At 37.9% G+C, this 23,138-nt stretch overlaps 1 protein-coding gene across 6 annotated transcripts in view; it reads left to right on the top strand.

Annotated features, from left to right (window-relative positions):
- Window positions 1-23,138, top strand: part of Slc16a9 (solute carrier family 16 member 9) — a 58,371-nt gene that overhangs the window by 18,566 nt on the left and 16,667 nt on the right. For 4 of the 6 annotated variants that reach the window (XM_048814036.1, XM_048814014.1, XM_048814020.1 and 1 more), the window contains 3 exons: window positions 3,737-3,771; window positions 4,898-5,124; window positions 22,006-22,149. In XM_048814036.1, coding sequence (XP_048669993.1) covers window positions 3,770-3,771; window positions 4,898-5,124; window positions 22,006-22,149 — 373 coding nt within the window. In that variant the 5' untranslated portion in view covers window positions 3,737-3,769. The remainder of the gene's footprint in view (window positions 1-3,736; window positions 3,772-4,897; window positions 5,125-22,005; window positions 22,150-23,138) is intronic. The other 2 variants (XM_015504686.2, XM_048814030.1) reach the window with 1 other exon arrangement.

Raw genomic sequence — 23,138 nt, 5'->3', positions numbered from 1 at the left:
AGAGTCTTTGATTTGATATCTAGCTCCTTGATCCACTTTGAGTTAACTTTTGTGCATGGCGAGAGGAGGGGATTCAGTTTCATTTTGTTGCATATGGATTTCCAGTTTTCCCAACACCATTTGTTGAAGATGCTATCCTTCCTCCATTGCATGCTTTTAGCTCCTTTATCAAATATAAGATAGTTGTAGCTTTGTGGATTAGTCTCTGTGTCCTCTATTCTGTACCATTGGTCCACCCGCCTGTTTTGGTACCAGTACCATGCTGTTTTTGTTACTATTGCTCTGTAATATAGTTTGAAATCTGGTATCGCTATACCGCCTGATTCACACTTCCTGCTTAGAATTGCTTTTGCTATTCTGGGTCTTTTATTTTTCCATATGAATTTCATGTATTATTATTATTATTATTTCTTTTGTAGTATTAGGAATTGAACCCAGGAACACTTTACCACTGAGCCACATCCCCCAGTCCCACTGCCCCATTTTTTTTCTCTTTGAGACAGCTTCCTGCCAAGTTTCTTAGGACCTCACTAAATTGTTGAGATTGGTCTTGAACTTGAGATCTTCCTGCCTCAGCCTCCCAAGTCGCTGGGGAGGCATGTGCCACCAGGCTGGGCAATAAAAGGAATTTCTATCTACTTAGATTTGAAAGCCAATAAGAGAGATAATCCTCTCCACTGTCATCTTCTGGAAAATACAAGCTTTCTTCATAATTCTGCTGCTCTGCCTGTGTCAGTGTACTTTTTCTGAAGTCCAAAAATTTGAGAATTTCTGAAAGATGATCCCGTATGCATTTGTTTTTGTACAAATTCTTAGTCTCATCAGTTTCTTTGACTTGATTTTTCCTTTTTTTTTGGTCATACTGGGGATTGAACACTGGGGTGCTCTACTGCTGAGCTACATGCTATATCCTCATCCCTTTTTAAAAAAAATTTGAAATAAATTCTCACTAAGTTGGATGTTTGGTTATTTCTATCACATATTATCTATTTAGTTAGGGTAAAAAGATTATACTGAATCTATATAAAGGGGATTCTGAACAGGAATTTTAAAGTACTAAATAGTCATTAGAAGGACTAAAACCATACTGTTTACTTTTATAATGGAGTAAGTATTAGAGACAGTAAACTTCTGATGGAGGGATATTACTGATTATTTCAAATGATCTCCATGTCTGGAAGTTTGAATTGTTTTCCCTTTTAACACAATTGTGTGTTTGACTGTCTACATTTTAGACTCTACAGATTTCTGTACAAATTCTAACATCTTTCAATTTTCAGTTATTAAATATGGAAAGTTATTTCATACAAAGGCCTTTGGCAGGTCATGACATGAGTTTTGCCTAGTGCTCTGAATTTGAAGTGAAGAAATTCACTACAGCCCAGGTAAATGATGGGTGTATGTATCCATGACTCTTGAGGTAGCCAAATGCATCGTCATCTAATTAAGAAAGTGCATGAATGGATGAATGATATTCTACTGTCCTTACCTATTATCTGATGAAACCACAGCCAAGGGAATGGCTTGGCAAAACCTGTAGGCAAACAAGATTCTTGTTGAACCTGACTATAAAACTGGCATAGTGAAGAGACACTGAAAGAATAGGTTAAAATAGGAAGGCCTATTAGAGACATGGAGGTTAGGCCTTCAGTCTTTAAACCCATGGTCATGTAAACTTTTTAAACCCAGAGAAAGAAAAATTTTATTTTTTTTTAAACTAAATATCATTTGAAAACAAAACCTAGTGAAAATTAAACCAAACGTAGATAGATATCACCTGTGAATTTAAAAATCCCTCCCCCAAAATAGAACAACATGGTAAGAATTGTGCATTAAGTAAGGAAGATTTAATTCAATGATTCATGAATATTTCAATAGTAGAATATATAAATTTTATCATGTTAAAATCTAAAGAGGAAAATTCATATTGTCATCATAACTGTTCACTGGAAATGCATTTAATGAAATGTAATAATTATTCTGTATAATAACACTTAAAAATAGAAAAGTATACTTTCTTAACTTAATGAAATAAATCATGAGGGGACACATGCCTGTAATTCCAGCAACTCTGGAGGCTGAGGGAGGAAGATTATAAGTTCATAATCAGCCTCAGCAACTTACCAAAACTCTAAGCAAGTGAGACCCTATTTCAAAATAAAAAGTAAAAAGGGCTAGGGATGTGGCTCAGTGGTTAATGCCCCAGGGTTCAATCCCTGGTACCAAAATTTAAAAAAAAAAATCTCAGCTACAGAGGCAATACAATGGCATTTGAAGGCATTCTCATTAAGGTTAGGAATTAGACTAAAATAATTATTTAACATTATTCTGGATGACTAGTGAAAGCAAAGGAAAAAGAAGGAAATAAGTAGAAATGTTAAAAATAAGCAGTTAAAACTACCACTGTGTAGGTGATTGTAAAACTATATTGCATTATAAATTATATATATAACGAAGAAAATCATCTGAAAATCTACTGCTAAGAGGAGAATCTTAGTAAGGTAATGAGTGGGGTGAAGTTCCTTCCCTCTCCATCATTGTAATTCTTTTCAATATTTTCTAGTTATTCTTGTTTACTTTCTTTTTAATTAATTAATCAAATTAATCAACCTAATTAATTAATTTATTGCAGTAATTGGGGATTGAACCCAGGGGTCAGTGCTCCACCGACCTAGTAAGGTAATGAGATTCAGAATTAGCATACAGATACTGATAGCTTTCATCCATATTAAAAAAAGGCAAATTAAACAACTGGACCCAATTACAAGATTAGCAAAAAGAAGATATGTAAGGATACAGTAAGTAGAAGTGTTGAGGGAAATTTTAAACACTAAGAACACAAAAGGAAACTTGAATAAATGCTAAACACATCATGTTGTTAGAAAGATTCAACATCATAAAAGAATCAGTTCTCCTAGTCTATATGTGTGTGTGTTTCTCTGTGTGTATGTGTTTGTAGTGCTGGAAACAGGCTGATTCTGAAGATTATATAGAAAAGTAAGCCAGCAAGTTGACTCATGCCGGTAGTGCCACCAACTAGGGAACCTGAGGGTGGAGGATTGGAAGTTCAAGGCCTGCCTAAGCAATTTAGAGATACCCTGTCTAAAGGTCTGGGTATATAGCTTAGTGGTGGAGCACCTCTGGGTTCAATCCCCAATTACTGCAATAAATTAATTAATTAGGTTGATTAATTTGATTAATTAATTAAAAAGAAAGTAAACAAGAATAACTAGAAACTATTGAAAAGAATTACAGTGATGGAGAGGGAAGGAACTTCACCCCACTAAAGACTGACATACATTTTTAAAACATTTTTTGCAATTTCAAAGGAACCCTCCCTTTGACACAGCAATTCCTCTTGAGTTCTGCCTGACAGATATGCATATGCAAAAAGAGATGTGTGCATATGTAAGACTAGTCGCTGCAGCATTGCTTTACAAGGTCAGCCACAGGGGACTCATTAAACAAATTAAGAGAAAGCCCTGTACTGGAATACAGTGTAACAGCAAGAATGAGGAAGACAGTGAGCATTAATATGAAAGGTCTTCAAGATATGATGCTGGTGTGTACAGGACGCCTTGTAAAACATAGAGGAAATCTAAGTTTGAGTCTGCTTGTGTGTGCATAAAGAAACTGTAGATATAAAAGACAAGCTCTTGTTACCTGTGGAGATGGGGATTAGATGGGAAATAGGTTGATGGGTGCTATATACCTTTTGTCCTTTTTTTTTTTTCAGTTTTGAACCACACAAGTGTTTTGCCTGTTTACTATGTGAGTAAAAGAACAAATAAACATGACCATATAGTGAGATACTATGTGCTGATTTAAACAACAAAGGAGTAAGGATGCTTTCTGGGTGTTTGAGGAAAAAACATTTCTAAGGATATTAAGTACATGAAAAAAGGTGCAGAATATGATGTATGATATGATTATTATTTTGTTTGTTTTGTTTTGTTTCAAAAAAGAGGGAACTCTAAGTGCACCTGCTTGGTTTTGCTTGTATATGTGAAAGGATACTCAAGTTGGCAAATGTTGTGGTGTGCTGCCAGCACCCGCCAGCCCCTGTCAGGAATGAAAGATTCCTTGCCCCAGCTGCTGGGACTGCTCTTGGCAGATGGCCATCAGCTGATTGCCCCAATGGGCTGATTGCCCCCCTGGGGTCATCACGTCATTACTCCTTCCTGGGTTGACCTGTATCCAGTGAATGAACAGCACTGGGTATGAGGTCCTGAGGGCAACTCTGAAGTGTCATCCCAACTTTAGAACCCCCTCCTTTTAACTGTTTTGTGGTTTATCTGCTCCCTCTGCTGTGTTCCCTTCTGTAGGTGCAGACACAGTGACACTCCTAATAAATTATTTTCTTGCTAAGAGTCTACTTCCAGGGGAGTCCACGAAACTCAAATCATGGGTTCCCTGCCATTGGGAGGGGATGAAAACTTGGTGAAAGGGGACAAGGTTGAAAAAGCAACATTTCATTTCACTCTGTGACCTTTTTTTCGAACCCAGGGATGCTCTACCACTAGGTACATCTCCAACCCTTTTTAATTTTTAATTTTATTTTGAAAAAGAATCTTGCTAAGTTGCCCAGGCTGGCCTAGAATTTCTGATCCTCCTGCCTCAGCCTCCTGAGTGACTGGGATTACAGGTGTGTGCCACACTGTGCCCTGCCACTCTTTGCCTTTTTATAATTAGATTTTTTTTGTACAAATGGATCCAAGATTTCATAAGTGAAAATTTAAAAACTAACTTGATATGTCAGTAGTATTTTGTGCCTGTTCATATATATTTAGAGACTCTTTTTATTTCTTAATTTAGAAAGAGATATTTTAATCTAAAAATACTGTGGTACCACAATCTAAGTTTAATTTGCCTTCTTTTTCTGCTTTTTTCCTTTTAGGACCTACAGAAAGCACCAATTTCACCTTACAATGGAATTTAAAAAATCACCTGATGGTGGATGGGGCTGGGTAATCGTGCTGGTCTCCTTCTTCACTCAGTTTTTGTGTTACGGATCCCCGTTAGCTGTTGGAGTCTTATATGTAGAATGGTTGGATGTCTTTGGTGAAGGAAAAGGAAAAACAGCCTGGGTGGGATCCCTGGCCAGTGGAGTTGGCTTGCTTGCAAGTAAGTGGAGAAATGTATGCCCCTCCTTACTGTTTCATCCTTAATTACATTTGCTGCATTGTGCATTGTTAACATTGTGCAAGGCATAGAAAGGCTTTTTTTTTTTTTTTTAAGTATAACATGGACCGGGGTGTAGCTCAGTGGTAGAGTATTGCTTAGCATGCACAAGGTTATGGGTTTGATTGCAAGCACTGAAAATAAAATGTCTAACATATTTTCCTGATGTGTCCTCTTTTGCCCCTTCTTCTAATACATCAATATGAAAACACAGGAATTCCATAAAATAATAAATTATTCATGAATGAATGAATGAATTCCTCTACTGTTCTCCCTAAAGAGGACAGAAATCTTAGTGTGCCAGGCAGTGCACTAGATCTAGAAATGAAAAAATGAACTGCAAACCCAAGGTTCCTATCATTAAGAAGCTCATAGTCTGGGGCTGAGGAGGAAGCTCAGTAAATGTGGCTCAGTGGTGGCATGTTTTCTGCATGTCTGAGGCCCAGGGTTAGATCCCTAGCACCACGCAGGGAAAAAAATGAAGCTCACGGTTTCATGAGGGGACTTGTATACTTTCTTGAGTACAAATGAATCAGTGATGAAGGGAGTGTGCTAAATATATTCAAGATGTGTTGGTGACCAAAGGACCAAAAGATGCACAGGAGATGTCTAAGTCATTTCCACATGACTCTTGATTGCTCTTCTGGTTTGCTACCCTGATCAGATCAAATGTCCTATATTCATGACAGCTTCATAAGAAAAATATGACACAGCAAATTGTAGTCTTGTCTTACAATGATGATGTTATTAAGGATTTTAATCCGGGTTCTGTAAAAGGTAAATGTGTGGTAGTTTGTGTGTCTTTGAAAGGAAGTTTTTGAATAAATGGTTGCATATTATATAATACTGATTTCTGTCATCTTTATGCACTAGAGGATTTTTAATTTTGTTTTGCCATCATATTCTACTTCAATTTCTGACATCATTCTTTGAACTCTGCAGTAATATTTAGTGATCTTCGCTGTAATTTACTTAGAACTACTGAAGCATAAATGTGCTAAGACAGTGACTTAGATAGGGTAAGTAGCCCTGGAATCTCTTCCTGTGTGTCATGAATTTGACATGATTTGCTGAGCAAATCACATTCTTTCTTCTTGTGAGGAAAATAAGAACATTGAATTGGTTATTTATTAGATGTTTTTGAGTTCTAAAATACTAATAACAAAGTGCATTAGCTGTTCCTTCTTTTAAATATGTGTGTCTCTTGGATGTTAAAGGGACTTCTGGGCAGGAGGTGGGGGTGCAGTCAGGAAGCAAGTGCTTCCAATTGTTGTGTTACCTTTTCAAATTAAAAACAAGACTTGAAAAATAATGTTAATGATCTGGCTGTGACAGGTAAGATAACTAAGCATAATTAAAGAAATGAAAATAATATTGGCATTATGAGCACAAAAGAAATAGGAAAAGTTTACCCAGGTTTTATTTGAAAGAAATTTTCAAAATAGGGACTGTTTATAAAGTTGTCAAAGTACAAGTGGATGGTAAATGATGTGCTAATAAAGGGATTTGAAAGTACTGATTTCTAGAAAACAACCTGGAGTGGAAATGAAGAAATTTTTAAAAGTCTTCTAATTTGTCACTGTTATGATTTGGATATGAGGTGTCTCCCAAAGGCTCACTTAAGACAAACAGAAATGTTCAAAGGTGAAATAATTAGATTATGAGAGCTGTGACCTAATTAGCATATTAACCCATTTGGTGGATTAATTTCTTGAAAGGTCTACTGTACTGGTAGTCATTGTAGGCAGGTGGGGCATGACTGAAGGTGGTGGGTCACTGGGGGTGTGCCTTTAGGGATTAGATTTTGTCTCTGGCTCCTTTCATATGTCTCTCTCTCTCTCTCTCTCTCTCTCTCTCTCTCCGCCCCCCTCCTCCCATGGCCTTCCTGGCTTCCATGTGTGGAATCACCATACCTTTCTGCCATGATGTTCTGCCTTACCTCTAGCCCACAGGGGTGGAGATGGCCGACCATGGAGTGAGACTTCTAAAACCTGGAGCCAAAATAAACTTTTCTTCCTCTAGTTATTCCTGTCAAGTATTTTAGTCACAGTGACAAAAAGCTGACTAACACAGTTACTATTTCCATTAGGAAATATTTAAGTTAAACAGAAATGTAGCTATCCACCTTCCAGCAAGGTTCCAAGGATAATTTTAAAATGGCATCTTCCTTAGTACCTAGTTGGAGAATGAGGCTTCTTTTCATGAAGTCTGTCCAGGTAAGAGAAAGCTGAGGTCTCTTTGAGGTGAGGCCAATTTTCCCTTGAAAATTGAAGGGTAGCTATATACTTTCTTCACATTCCTAGTGGATATTCAGTTTTCTCCAGGGCCAGGGGCAGCCATCTTTACTTTTAAGCAAGAGGGTACATAATTTGTAGGCCCTGGTTCAAAATGAAAATACAGGATCCTTGTTTAAAAACTTATTAATAATTTAAAGACAATGACTGCAGAGCATTAAATAAAATGTGGGGACCTTCTAAGAGCTGAGCCTTGTGCACCTTATTAGATTATAAGTCCAAGAGGCCAACCTGGCTTGTAGGGGCTGGAGTGATGAAGAATCTTACCAAAATTCAGGGAGAGAACCAGTACTTGGAGAAGCTTAGTCAGAGGCTAACTCAAGTCCTGGCTCTGCTACCATATATCTGCGGAACCTTGTGCAAAGCCCTTTATTTCTCTAGGCCTGATGTCATCAGTTTGATGAGGAGGCACTTGGACCTGCCAATCTAAGCTTTTGAAGATGAGCATAGAAAAAAAGAGAATAGAGAGTTCAAGATGAGGAAGCAGTGAAAAACAAGACAGCTAAAAAGCTAACACTTATGGGACTGCGTGTGTGTCCTTCGGACGTTGTGTCCAGCTGTGAGCATAGTTCAAGCCACTGAAAATATGTGATGTTTTCCCCGTGATTCTTTGTAGCATAAATTAAGAGACAAATCTTGAAAGCTGAGGTGGTACTGTATAAGCAAGCAGTGTCTAGCAGTATGTAAGTCACACTGAAAACCTGCTTTTTTGACAACTTTGTTCTAGATAAATAAGATAAATATTACTTTGGAAGTGGGACAAGCATGTTTCATGTTGGCAATCCAAATGATTACTAGTGGTTCTTAACCCGAGAGATAATTAGAATCATTTATAGAAAAATTTCAGCATATGATTGCTTAGATTTTGCCCTGTAGTCATTCTAATTCAGCTGTGATGGGCCCAGGTATATTAATGTGCGTCCCTGTGTGTGTATGCGCGTGTGCGCTTGTGTGTGTGAGCATGTGCATGTGCAGGCATGCAGGGGATCAGATCAGAACCTCACTTGAGCTAAGCAGACCTTCCACCGCTAAACTACAAGCCCAGTCCCGTTTTTCCCCTGAAGTCTCAAAAGTGGTTTTTATTTGGGAACTATACTGGCTGAAACATTTTCTATTTATATTTTGGTTTTGTACTTTTTTGATAAACTCTCAAGTTTCTTTGTGGGTGTGACATTGCTCATGCCATGTAAGTTATGAAAAATAAATTATATTTCCAGTGACCCTGGTTCTGGTAGTATTATAGTGAAAAAAATGCATAGATTCAGGGATATGTATGAAAAAAAATACATAAATTCAGGGATATGTATAAATTATTTGAGTTTGTCTAAAAAGCATAGTTCCTACCCATCAGTGGATGGAGGTGGAAGTGAGGATGGGAATAGGGTATGGTCCTGGGAATCTGCATTTTAACCAGCTCCCCCATTGATTCTGATGCAGGTAGGCTATGCAATCTCTGAGATACATTGATTATTTTGTTTATTCAGTTTTGTCCAGAGAAGGCCTAGAAGACTTGATGCTTGATCAATTCTGTGATCTGACCTCTAGAACTTTATGATAGCAGAAAAAGGGCATTTGCCAAGAAACATACAAATTCTGCTTTTCATGTACTTAATTTTCCATTAAATTCTCCAACTATTCATTGAGTGCTTGGTTTCTACCAGTCACTTTTACTTGTTTTATCTCAGTCGATCTTCATCACAGTGCAGTGAAGTGGGTATTATTGTCCTCAAGGCTTTAGGGACAATGCTCAAGATGTACATTCTCTAATGGGAAGAGTAGTACCTGAGATCAGGCTTTTCTAACCTGGCAAAACTGGTCACATTTAAATTGAAGATAATAAAACTACCAACCATATAGGATTATTGTGTAGAATAATTGAGATAATGCTTGACCTATGGTAAGTGCTTGATAATGTTAGGTGTTAGAGAAGAAATCACTCACAAGTAAAATTACTCACCCAAGTAGTTCCAACAAAACTGTAGAACCTGAAAAAGAAAGGGATCCTTCAGAATGAAAGACAAAGACACTTCTTGGAAGAAAGGGTTAGCAAAGAGTGCCAGAACTTTCCTGGGGTTGCAGTTAAACATCTGGACTTTAAAAACCCATCTCTTATCTCTGACAAAGCTGACAAAGCCAGATTTGGACAGTCGCTCTTCATATTAGAACTAGGAAGAGACAGGCATGCAATTCTAAACTTTCCTCTCTCCATAACCTTAATTAAAAAAAAAATTTTTTAGTTGTAGATGGACACAATACCTTTATTTTATTTTTATGTTGTGCTGAGGATCCATAACCTGAATTCTTAATAGCTCTTCTTTGAAACTTGAATTGAAGAGAAAATAGTTTTTTTTGCCTGAATTACTATTATTAATTCTGGTACTGGGGATCTAACCCAGAGGTGCTCTACTGTTGAGCTACCTGTCCCCTGCCCTTTTTCAGACAGGGTTTCTCTAATTATTTTGAGACAGGCTGATCTTGATCTTGTGATCCTCCTGCTTCAGGGTCTCAAGTACCTGGGATTACAAGTTGCACCACTGTACCCAGCATGTGACCTGAATTATTTGTTTATCCAGATGATCCTTGGGATTGTCACTGGAGGTGGTATGAGTAGGTCCTGGATAAGGGAACTTCAATTCAGGACAATGGGGTCCTTGACATACAAGACAGAAAAGAATTTCAGCACTTGTCAGATGTTGAGGCACAGGGATTTATTTAGGAAAACAAGCAGTATACAGTCAAGGAAGAATGTGGGCCATCTCTAGAGTGAGGGGTGGGGCATGGGGAGGTGTGTGGGGCTGACATCAGTCTGGTGATCACAAGATGTTTTATGGTGGTCTGGCAATTCTCAGGATCCTTGTATTGATGTATTTTCCATTATCTCATCAATGGAGAATGTTAAGAAAGTAACTGTAACAAGGACTTAGACGCTTCACTTTTACATGCAAATGTTTGATGGGTGGCTAAAAACAGGATCAAAGACTTGGCATCTCTGCCTCCATTGCATTGTTTCTAGTTACCTTGGCTTCCAGGAATAGTGCTGATCCAATAAAAATCTGGTGACGAGTCGAAGCTGACTCCCAGGCAATAGCAACTTTTATGATTTTATCTGGAACAAGGCCCTGCCCCACCTATCTTGAGACACTGAGGGACAGACAACACCAGATCAAGATCAGCTGCTTCTGCAGCTATGAAAAGCCCCCACAACCCTTGCCCTCATTCCTCTTTCTATAGAACCTCAAAGTCATTTTCAGCTCCTTGAAGACAGAGTTGAGGGCATGGTTACCTTGGTCTTCCCAGAGTAGCTGTTCTAATATTTCTTTCATGCTTGTCACTGCTACCTTTTCTGTTTGTATTTTTTGGGGGTGAATACCCAGACCTGATTTATTGGATCTCCAGAGTCAAATCTCTAGCCAAGGACTCTAGTTAAAACAAACAAACAAACAAAAAGCTATCCAACAAACACATATGCTAGTGCACTAATAAACAGTTTACAGGTCAATTTTTATAAGTCAATGGATTTCTAGTAACTTTAAGATTATGGCTAAAGATTTGTAGATTTCCCAGAAACTTGAGAGTGACAGATCTGGGAGATAACTGGCTCAGGAAGGAAAGATAGGAGGAACTTTAGCACAAGACTTTCAAAACTTTTGTCTTCTTTTTACCTCTCTTTTAAAATTTCTTCTTTCTTACCCCAGGGTGAGTAAATCTGGGCATAGAGGGTCTTCACTTCCTGGCTTGTACATTGCAAATGAGCTCTTCATCATGACACACATTCATAAGGTCTCATCTGTGCTAGTGGTACCAAGATATCAGACACCATTCATGCTTATAAGGAGTAATCTCAGGGAAGAGACATAAAAAAATAAAGATTAATTTGAAACTTCACAAATACTAAGGAAATAGCAAGGTTGAGAAAATCTCTAGGATTTGTTGACTGAGAATGAAATCAACCTAGTCAAGACCAAAAAAATTACATTTATTTGGGGCTAATTAGGATCACAATCAGGAAAACAGATTCAAGCATCTTGAAAATGTGTTCTGACAACAAAATGATAGCTTTAAACTACAAGGGGTTTGGGAATGACATCATTTATTAATCTGGAATTAGGATTGGTGCTGTTGGAAGTTAAACTGTTTCATGAGAAAGGGATTGGGCATGGTCTCAGTATCTAGGTAGTGTGGGAAAGGGGTTCCTTGTACACATGTGACAAACTTGGTCAACTTGCATCCAGGAGTGGGTGTGTCTGCAGCCCAGTTCAAAGGTTCAGCTCTGGATGTGTCTGAGGTCTGCTTAACTATGGCCTCCTGACTCTAAAGTGCTCTAAACCCTGAAACTCCTTTTTGATTTTGTTGCTGGGATAAGTCTGGGCTGCCCATCACTAGAAGGCCAATGTTCCAAAGATGAGCTGGTAGGAAGGAATGAGGTCTATTCAAGGGCTGAAAGGTGGAGGGTTATAAAGATGCATGTTGGGAGTTTCATGGGCACAAAACGTTTTATAGGGAAGGAGGGAAGGAGACAGGCAGGAAGGTTGTGTGCTGAGCAGAATCATCTAGGCATTTCTCCTTTCTCTTCTCCTGGAATAGAACCCTATGGACCTCAGCCATCTGGGGCTAGCTCTTGTAATTCTTTTTAGTCAGAAGTAAAGACTAAGGAGGGGCATTGCAAAAGTCATCAGATGTTTTGGGTTCTGTAAATCTAAAGAAAGATTTAGCAGGTAGCATCCTAAGTATTTAGGTGGAGCTTCTCTTTAAAATTTAGACTACCAGAGAGAAAGGAGGGACCCAAAAGGAATAGAGAGAAGTCAGGTGAAGAGAGGGGGAAATGAAAGTGACTATTAAGGACGAATTTCCAAAAGAGCCACCCTGCTATAGTTTCTCTACATCCTGTTTGAAGCAACACTCATTCCCACATTAATCACAGTTTAACCTGTCCAGTTTAACGATCTCAGCCTTTGAAGTAAGCCAGATAGGAGGATGCACTGTTTTACAGGTGGACAGGTATGAAGAGGGCTCTCTGTGCAGGTTTCTGTATGCAAAGGTCTGGAATTTACACACAGGTGACAGCTCTTGGTGGAGGAAATTTGGCTGTAGAAGAAGAAATGTGTGGGGAGGTGGGGAGGAGAAATGATGATCAGTCTTCTGTGTCACCTTGGTTAGGCCACATTCTCTGGTTATTTAAGTACTAATCTAAATATCATTGTGAAGGGATTTTGTAAATATGAATAATGTCTATAAATGGTGAAGTTTCAAAAGGGAGATTTTCCTAGCTAATCCTGGTGGACTTGATTCAATCCATCAAAGGCATTAGGAGCAGGAATGAACTTTCCCAGAAATTCTACCTGAGGGCTGCCGCTGCAGACTTTGCCTGAGAGTTCCAACTTGCCCTTCCTGTGGCCTGCCCTGTGGATTCTGTACTTTCCTGTCCTGTCAAGGGCCACCTGACTATTCACCCAAACCAATTACTTACCATAAATCTCTTCATATTTATTCCCTACTGATTTTGTTCCTCTGGGTGAAACCTGAAATATGAAAGGAATAGAAGTAGCCAAACTGGAGGACTGTCATGACCTTGCAGTTTTTTTTTTTAATGATGCATTAAAGCATCTTTTGGCTACTTGTCATCTTCAAATCCCAGAAGGGTGGAGCCACTTCTCAGGCAACCTAGTTGCTGAAACAGCAGGGAAATCTTCTGTTCTGTAGTTTTGTACTCAAAGCAGATTTCACAGTCTCCTCCCCTATTTTTTTGTCCTTCCAGCCTCCTAGCTCCTAATATGAGTCAGTAAACTTATCCCCAGGTACACAGAGTGAACCAACACAGGAAACCCCATTTGCTGAAAGAGTTCTGACTGCCAGCATAGCCAGGTTTTAGCATTAGCCCTCCAACCCTGATAATTCCTTTAAGGTGGACTAATTCCTGCCACCCACAGGATTCTGTTGCCTTGGCCAATTTTCAGTGTAATCTGCAGTTCCAGAATGGGAGTGACTGGGTGTTGGTACCCTTTCCACCCTTCTATATGAATATCACCAAACCAGCCAACCCACGAGGCAGTCAGTACAAATGAGATCAAGGGTTTCAGTGGGATTCAGCTCCTTCGTACTTTTTTTTTCTTTCTCAGGGAGATGCACTTGAGATTCCCAATCTCAGCTGAGCCAGGAGTGAGGACCTGTCAGTTGAGGGCAGCCAGCACTGTAGGCTCCCTGCAATTTAGGTGGAGGGGAGGGCTCTGATGAGCCTAACTGATCCCCTCTGACAGGAAATCCTTGCCATGAGGCAGGTTGACTACCAGTTTGTATTGTATTTCTTACTGTCCCAGAGGCTAGTTAATAGCTTCAAAAGAGCAGACCTGGCCATCCTTGTATTCTGGAGTCTCTCTGAGACTTTTGGGGTAGGGGCAAAGTGTAAGGAGGTTGAGTTTATTTCCCAAAGGAAATAATTTCTTTCTCAAAGCTACCTTATATTAATCACAAACTGGAAAATTGCATTTTGTTTCTGTTCCTTTCATATAGAATGTGTTTTCATCCTTTTTAAAATTCTTTTTTTGTTGATAGGGTTGTTTGTTCTCTTATTGTCTAATTTTTTGAGTTCTTTGTATACTCTGGATATTAGGGCTCTATCTGAAGTGTGAGGAGTAAAGATTTGTTCCCAGGATGTAGGCTCTCTATTTACATCTCTTATTGTTTCTTTTGCTGAGAAAAAACTTTTTAGTTTGAGTAAGTCCCATTTGTTGATTCTAGTTATTAACTTTTGTGCTATGGGTGTCCTATTGAGGAATTTGGAGCCCGACCCCACAGTATGTAGATCGTAGCCAACTTTTTCTTCTATCAGACGGCGTGTCTCTGATTTGATATCAAGCTCCTTGATCCATTTTGAATTAACTTTTGTGCATGGCGAGAGAAAGGGATTCAGTTTCATTTTGTTGCATATGGATTTCCAGTTTTCCCAGCACCATTTGTTGAAGATGCTATCCTTCCTCCATTGCATGCTTTTAGCCCCTTTATCAAATATAAGGTAGTTGTAGTTTTGTGGATTGGTTTCTGTGTCCTCTATTCTGTACCATTGGTCCACCCGCCTGTTTTGGTACCAGTACCATGCTGTTTTTGTTACTATTGCTCTGTAGTATAGTTTGAAGTCTGGTATCGCTATACCGCCTGATTCACACTTCCTGCTTAGCATTGTTTTTGCTATTCTGGGTCTTTTATTTTTCCATATGAATTTCATGATTGCTTTCTCTATTTCTACAAGAAATGCCGTTGGGANAGTATCAAATAGGTGTGCAAACATCTCATAAAATACTTGCACAGTTGCCCTCTAGTAATACACAGTGACATATTCAAAGGAAGTTCATTTTAAATGGTGCTAGTCAGAGACTTTCTTTCTTCAATCAAGTTGACTTCTACTCATTTAGATCACAAGCCTGTCTTCAATTTAAGCAGAAAATAATTTCACTAATTATTAAATCATAAAATCTTCAGGAATTTTATAATCACTAGGAAAATATTTTGGCATTTTTTAGCCTATGTTACTAATGTTACCTTAAATATTTATTAGCTACATGCAGGCAGTATCACAAACAGAAGTAGAGGAATAGAAAGAATGTCCTGCCATTTGATTTATAAGCAAGGTTATATTTATTATTCAAAGGCAATAGTAAACATTTGATCAAAATATATTTATGACTTTGTGAGAAATATCCCTATGTATTTTATGTCAAGATCAAGTTGTAAAATTCATTCAAGTTCTCCAATGACAAGAAGGCATTTATTGTAATGCACAAACAATATTTTGATGTGGGTTTAAATGTTTCATCTAATTCTCAGTGGCACAGGCCAATTAGTTATGTTTGCTCAAATATACAAAATATTAAATCAATATATCATGGAGAACTCATTTTATCTCTGGATAATAGAGTGTGCTTTCTTTCTGTTATTTTGTTTTCCTCTGTATAATTAATATCACTCATCTATTTTTGTAATTCTTGGTTCTGTTTTTACCAGAATCCAAAATATTTTATGTATTTATTCATCCAATTTTTGTCCAAATGTAACAAATATAAACTGATAGAAAAATATAAAAAAAAATTCTTTTTTAATATTTATTTTTTAATTTGACATAATATCTTTATTTATTTTTATGTGGTGCTGCAGATCGAACCCAGGGCCCCGCACATGCTAGGCGAGCGCTCTACTGCTGAGCCACAACCCCAGCCCCATCCTTTTGTTGATATAACCATATTTCATGGCCCAGTTTACGTACGTCTCAGTTACGAGGCCCAGGACTATCTCTCTCTTATGAAATCTCAGAATGCATGGTTTGAACCTTTGTCTTGGTGCTTTCTGCATGTGGCCTTGGGCTTTGGTTTAACTCTTGATGTGTGTGTGCTTTGCTTTCTAGTCTAGGTCCTGGATTATGTGTGTTTTTTCTGTGTTGTCTTCTAACATGGTATGAGATGCTAGTGCTCTAATACAGTGGACACATGTGGTTGGGCTGCTGGGCATTTGAAATTTGGTTTATATGATGGCTGTAGGCATAAAAATACACAAGGACTTTCAAACACTTAGTATAAACTGGGTGTGGTGGCACATGCCTATAATACCATAGCCACTCTGGAGTCTGAGGCAGGAGTTTGAAAAATCAAAGCCAGCCTTGGCATCTTGGAGATACCCTGTCTCAAAGAAAAAAATGAAAATGACTTTGATGTAGTCGGTGGTAGAGCAGTACTGCTTTCAGTCCCCAGTACTGGGGGAAGGGGTTACATATCTCATTAATGATTCTGTTTTTATTTTTATTTTAAGACAGGGTCTCACTAAGTTGCCCAGGCTGTCTTTGAACTTGAGATCCTTCTACCTGCCTAATTAATGATATTCAAATGATATTTTGGGTATATTAGGTTAGATACAATGTATTCTTCAAAATAATTTTAACTCTTTTATTTTTAAATATTGCTGTTAGAAAGTTTAAAATTCCAAATGTGGCTCACGTGTGTGACTCTATGTATTTCTGTTATACAGCACTGCTCTAGTAGATGCTTGGTAAATAATGAAGGAATGACAATGATCTGTTATTCATTTTCTCTTTGATTTACTCATAGACCTAAATATGATGCTATTACCTGTTTTAAAAAGTCAAGTAATTCTTCCTTCCCACTAACTTTCTTTTCCTTTCTTTTTTTGCTGTGCTGGGTATTGAACCAGAGAGCTTTGAACTTGCTAGGCAAGTATTTCACCTCCACACAGACTTTGATAGCAAAAATCAAATTCTGTTGATTCTTCCCCAATTCTCTGAAGGGTTAAAGGAAGCAAAACTCTCTCTTACTTTCTTACTTGTTTAGAAGTGATTCATCCTTTTCATTTTCCTAATTCACCTGTGATCATAACAAAATACTTCTTCAATTAGACTTTTCTTTTTCCTTTCCCTCATTGGTTGAAAATTATATCAATGCATCTGACTAGTAAAGAAGTATTTTCTGTATTTTGTTTTGTTTTATATTTAAGAAGTCACAATACTCAAAATCTCATCTCTCTTTTATTTCTTTGCTCCTCACTTTGATTGGGTTATTTGTTCTCCCCAATGCACACATTTTTACCTTTTTGAGGGCATGTGTCAGCATTGTACCAAAAATAATGGTGCCCAGGTACCATGAAGGAGGGTAGAATATATTTTACAAGATACTGCGTCACATGGCCTAGAAAGGATGGAGCCATTTACCTCCCACTGCCCCATGCTTCCATCTGCCTTCCTTAGATCAGTCCTCTGTGCTGCCAGCTCTGTCAGCTAACAGTTCAGCCAACCAGACAAGAGGGATCTCCAAAACCCAGGTAATAATAGTAGTAGTGGCTTCCAAAGAAAGACCAATTCCAACACTACTAATAATGGCTCTTACACTGACACACACCTTAAATTCCAGAAAAAATTTCTGGAAAAAAAGAGAAAAGGCAAAGAATGTAAAGGCAGTCATAGGATGTGTGTGTATATGTGTAAGATTTTATTTTTCTATTGTCTTGCATTTCATTCTGATATGACATCCTTCTTATGTTTCCTTATTAAAAGATTTCTCCTTTTCCAGGAAAGTGGTGGTGATAATGGATGGTCATCGAATTAGTTAATTAATTAATTATTTTTTGATACCAGGAATTTATCCCAAGGCACTTAACCACAGAGCAACATCCCCAGTGACCCCTCCCCCTGTCCTTTTTTTTTTTTTAATTTTGAGGGGGGTCTCAGTAAGTTGCTTAGGGTCTCACTAAATTGCTGAGGCTGTCCTCAAACTTGTGATTCTCCTGCCTCAGCTGGGATTACAAGTGTGTACCACTGTACCTCCTGGTTGTTTGTTGCATTTTAAAATGTCAATGACAAAATAAGGAAACTGCTTTTTTTTTTTCCTAAAATTTTCAGGTTACTGATTCATATTATGGGTTAACTAACTTCTATTCAAAAGGTCCCTTGTGCAATGTGAAAGACTTGAAGCCTCATAAGAAATCTCCCTTCAGAATAGTCCTTTGATTTTACTCATCTCTCGAAACTTATCCAGTGTTGAGGAGAAATGCATGGTTACTATCTTGGAGAACTTGTGTGTTATGACAACAACTAAAACAACTAAATAAAGTTTTACAGATGTGACTTGATAGTTACTAGTGGTACTTTGTTCTAATTGTTTTTGTTGAGATATGAAGCTATTATTCTTTGAATCTTTGCAGAGAGAATCTATAAATACCCGCGTTCTTAGGATGAGGATTCTAACAATTTGCTCTAAATTTTTAAATACCAAGTGATCATAAATATTTTGTATTAATTGGATATAAATTTATAAAAAGTACTTACTCTGTTCAGATATTAACAAATGTGATTTTTTTTTTCACACATATTTTGATTTTTAGGGAAAAAAATTAAGATCCTGATTGAAATACGTCTCAGTGAGAAGAATGCTGGTCTGACTCTGGCCCTAGCTGGGGCCTTGACTGGCTATGTATGGGTCTTATGCAAATTACTTATCTTTCTGAGCTCTAGTTTCATCATTTAAAAATGAGGTGTTTGAGCTATTTCAATGCCTCTTTTGTCTTCTTTTCTCTTTTTTTCCCTAACTTTTGGTGGTACTGGGGATTGAATCCAGGACCTATGTGTACTAGGTAAGTACTCTATCACGAGCTACACCCCCAGCCTTACAATTTTTTTGTCTTTAATCTCTGACATCAATATTTTTTTTCTCTAAGTAAGCAGCAGATGGCAATGTGAAAATAATTTTTTTTAAAAAAGCTTTTCATTTATTGTTTTCCTCTGTCAAAGAAGTTTTGCTCATTTCTTCTTAGAGCTCAAAGTTTTCTGGAAAGAATCATGATTTAATATTTTATCACATAATTGATTATGATATTATATTTTTACTTTACTTTTTTTGGTACTAGAAATTGAACCTAGGAGTACTCTACTACTGAGCTCTGTTCTCAGCCATTTTAATTTTTTTTTTGGGGGGGGGGACAGGGTTTCACTAAAAACCTGTAATTCGTGATCCTTCTGCCTCAGTTTTCTAAGTCACCACATGTGCCACCATGTCCCAAGATGTCATATATTTTATAAAATGATTAACTTTTATCACTAACTCCAGACACCCCAACTGTGTGGTTTTTGTGGCATTAATAAACGTTAAGGAACATACATTTAAAGTCTTATTTTGAAGATTCAACTTGAAATCTTTCGAGCGTGTCAGTAATAATCTCTCTGTGCTTCATTTCCATCGTGGCTGTTAAATTTATAAACAGTGACTCTCAGTGTCAATGCAGTTTGGTAAACAACAGAGAAGGGTCATGCCTTTATGTTGTCAGACATCCATTTATGAAATTTGATTCTTAAAACCATGTCTATTTTTGAAACATCTAAGTATTTCTCATTGGGTATACAAACAGCTCAACTCTTGGATGTTAAGTTTCATCTTTCAAGTGGATTTTCAATTTTAAACACTGGTGCGGAATATTCCTCAGCCAGATGTGGTGGTGCATGCCTGTAATCCTAACAGCTGGGGAGGTGGAGGCAGGAGGATCGTGAGTTCAAAGCCAGCCTCAGCAATTTAGTGAGGTGTGCTAAGCAACTCAGTGAGACCCTGTCTCTAATAAAATACAAAATAGGGCTAGGGATGTGGCTCAGTGGTTGAGTGCCCCTGAGTTCAATCCCTGGTACCCCCCAAGCCCCAGAATATTCCTCTCTGTTTGTCATATAAATATGTCTGCTATTCTGCATTTGCTCACAGAAGAGGGCCTGAAAATGGCAGAAGCCAGTTCATGGCCAGAGAGGAATGTGGGTGATCCTTAGGTTGGAAGTTATGTGGTTTTAATCTCAATGGTCATAATTCAGTTTTAAATGTGTGTAAATCATGATATTGGGAAGAATGTTGGGCTTTGGGACATGGGATCCTGGCTCTGCCACTAACTAATAGTGTGAATTGGGAAGGCTTCCATTATTTCTCAGTCTAGGGTTACTTAAAAAAGAAGGAAAAGGCTGGGTGCAGTGGCACACATCTATGATCCCAGTGGCTTGGGAGCCTGAGGCAGGAGGATGGCAAATTCAATAATTTAGCAACTTATTGAGGACCTAAGAAATTTAGTGAGGCCCTCAGCAACTTAGTGAGACCCTGTCTCAAAAATTTAAAAGAAAAAAAAAGAAATTAAAAGGGCTGGAGATATAATAGCTTAGTGGTAAAGTACCCCTGGGTTCAGTCTTCAATACTGAGAAAAAAAAAGCCAACAGTACATACAGAAGTGTGCACATAGCATATGAGTAAAGCTTAATCAATTTTCATAAATAACATAGCCATGTAATCATTCTCATACAAACCCAGAACATGAGCTGTACCTGGAACACAGTTCAACTGTGTATTCTTCTGGTTAGTACTCTTCCCCACTACAAGGAAAACACTATCCTTGACTTTTACCATAGATTTTTTTTTTTCCAGTACTGATGATTGAACCCAGGGGCACTTTACCACTGAGTTTCATCCCAGTTCTTTTTATTTTATTTTTGTCTGTTTGTTTGTTATTCTAGTGTTGGGGGTGGAACCCAGGGAGTGGAACTGAGCCACATCTCAGTGATCTTTTAAAAAATTCTTTTTAGATATACATGATAGTATAGTGTATTTTGACATATTATACATACATGGAGAATATCTTTCCATTCTTGTGGTTGTATATGATGTGGAGTTACATGGGTAGTATATTCATATATGAACATAGGGTTGAGACAGGGTCTCACTAAGTTGCTTTAGGCTCTCAAATGTTGCTGAGGTTGGCCTCAAACTTGTGATCCTCCTGCCTCAGCCTCCATAGTTGCTGGGATTATAGGTGTGCACCACCATGTCTGATCTAATGATCATTTTGCCTGTTTTTATACTTTTATGGTTGTAATTACATGGTTCATGCCTTTGCATTGTGTGTCTTTCAAGATGTTTGAGAAATTATATTCTTATCATTTGTGTAGTTGTAGATCATTTTTATTACCATAAGTAGTCCATTATAAATATAAATTGGAATTAACTCATATACTCTATTGCTGATGAATGTCTGAGTTACCTGATTTGAGATGATTTTAAAGTCAGTTACCTGATTTTATTAATAGCTCTGCTATGAACATTTTAGTAGATGACTTTGGGTATAATAGTATTTCTTTTGGGTATATTCATAGAATTAGAACTTCTGGGTTTCACGTTGTGTCATGTTCATCTTTAGTAGATTATGAGGATCCTGCTTGCTCTACATATTTATTAACAATATTGACTGCCTTTAGCCATGTGGGTAGATGTGTTTTTTGAAAATTGAAATTATAATCTGTACCTTGCAGTGTTGTTAACTCAGTTAAGGTATACTTCTCTGTGCTTCAAATGTTTTTTCTACTATGGACTTGGACAACTTACCAGAACTTCATTTTTCCTTCACGTAAAATGAGACCCTAATATCCTTTCATAGCTCTGTAATTTTGGTACAGTGTTAGTGGAATTTCACTATTATTTAAATTCCATTACATGAGCACTTACCTTCTCATACATAGAACAATAAATCCAGGTAGTGATCGGTTTTGCCAACAGTGCAGAGTAACACTATAAGGAGGGCACTTTCATTATTTTAGTTCTCAGATGAGGAAACTAAATCAAATGAGATAAAATAAGGTGTCCAAGATCAAATGACTAGCAGGTAGTTATGCTAGAATTTGAATTAAGTGACTCCAAAGCAACCCATTCTCCCTTCCTCTCCTGCTTTCCTTTCCTTTCTTTCCAGGAGTATTCTATCTCTGCTCAACATACCCACCTGATTTTAATTTTCCTTCCTTCCTTCCTTCCTTCCTTCCTTCCTTCCTTCCTTCATTCCCTCCCTCCCTCCCTCCCTCCCTCCTTAAATGCTTTTTTTTACAACTAAACTGGACACTAAGCTGTGTTTACTGTGTCTCCCAAATCACTCGAAAACTTATCCCTTACTCATTAGGTAGGCTTCAGTCTAATCCAAGTACGCACTCCCACTTTCTNTTTTTTTTTTTTTTTTTTTTTTTTTTTTAAAGGTCCTGTCTGCAGTCTCTGTGTCTCATCTTTTGGAGCAAGATCTGTCACAATCTTCAGTGGCTTCATGGTGGCTGGAGGCCTAATGTTGAGCAGTTTTGCTCCCAATATCTACTTTCTGCTTTTTTCCTATGGCATTGTTGTAGGTGAGGAGCTTGGTCACTATGACTTTTCTAACTTCACAAATCACACATCATTTCACCAGAGTCAAGATTATTATTCAATCAAGATAAGGAGTGAAAATGTTCAGTAATAATCTACACTCAGTGAAAATTCTCCAAAAATTGTTGCTTTAACAATGTATCTTCTCAGTGAATCAAAGTGTGTGAAAGGGAAGGCTGGCTGGGGTTGTAAATCAGTGGTAGAGCTGTTGCCTAGCAAACATGAAGTCCTGGGTTTGATCCTTGACCACACACACACACACACACACACACACACACAAATGTGTGAGAGGATGAGCATTTGAACAATCCACTTTATGTCTGCTTGTAAGGCACAAGAACGTTTTCATGCTAGCACTTGTCTTGCTGTAAGCACAAAAAAGGAAAAGCAAGAGAGGAGAAACATACAACTTAGATGTCATGGCATCTGTTGCTTCTCAGACCTAGAAGTGGTCCCTTTCATATTAGGCAGTCAAGCAGGGCTCTGTTGAACCTTTTGTGTTCCACAATACCTATTGCCAGGGTCTAAATCAAGTTACCGTGGAAGTATAAGGTAGATTTTATAACACATTATTTTTAAAGATAAGGCATGAACCAGGTGCAGTGGAGGGTGTTTGTAATTCCAGTGACTCTGAAGGCTGAGGCAGGTGGATCAGAAGTTCCAGGCCAGTCTGAGCAACTCAGACCCTATCTTGAAACAAAAATTAAAAAGGAGTAGGGATGTAGCTTAGTGGTTAAATTGCCCTGAATTCAATCCCTAGTACGCCCCCTTCCAATAAAAAACAAACAAACAAACAAACAAAAAACATAAATAAAGCATGAGAGTGAAGAAAACTGTGGTAGGGATAATTATTGATGAATGATCTTGGTTACAGAAGAGCCAAGAGTAGAGAGCTCATGACCTAAGGATGCTGACAATGGAGGTGGGGGGCTACACTTGCCCATGTGTTCCACTAATTGCATTCAATGTTAAG

The sequence above is a fragment of the Marmota marmota genome, unplaced genomic scaffold (assembly GCF_001458135.2).
Source record: "Marmota marmota marmota unplaced genomic scaffold, marMar, whole genome shotgun sequence".
In the NCBI taxonomy this organism is placed as follows: Eukaryota; Metazoa; Chordata; class Mammalia; order Rodentia; family Sciuridae; genus Marmota; species Marmota marmota.
Note: the sequence above shows the minus strand (reverse complement) of the source record. Positions and strands in the feature narration are given on the sequence as shown.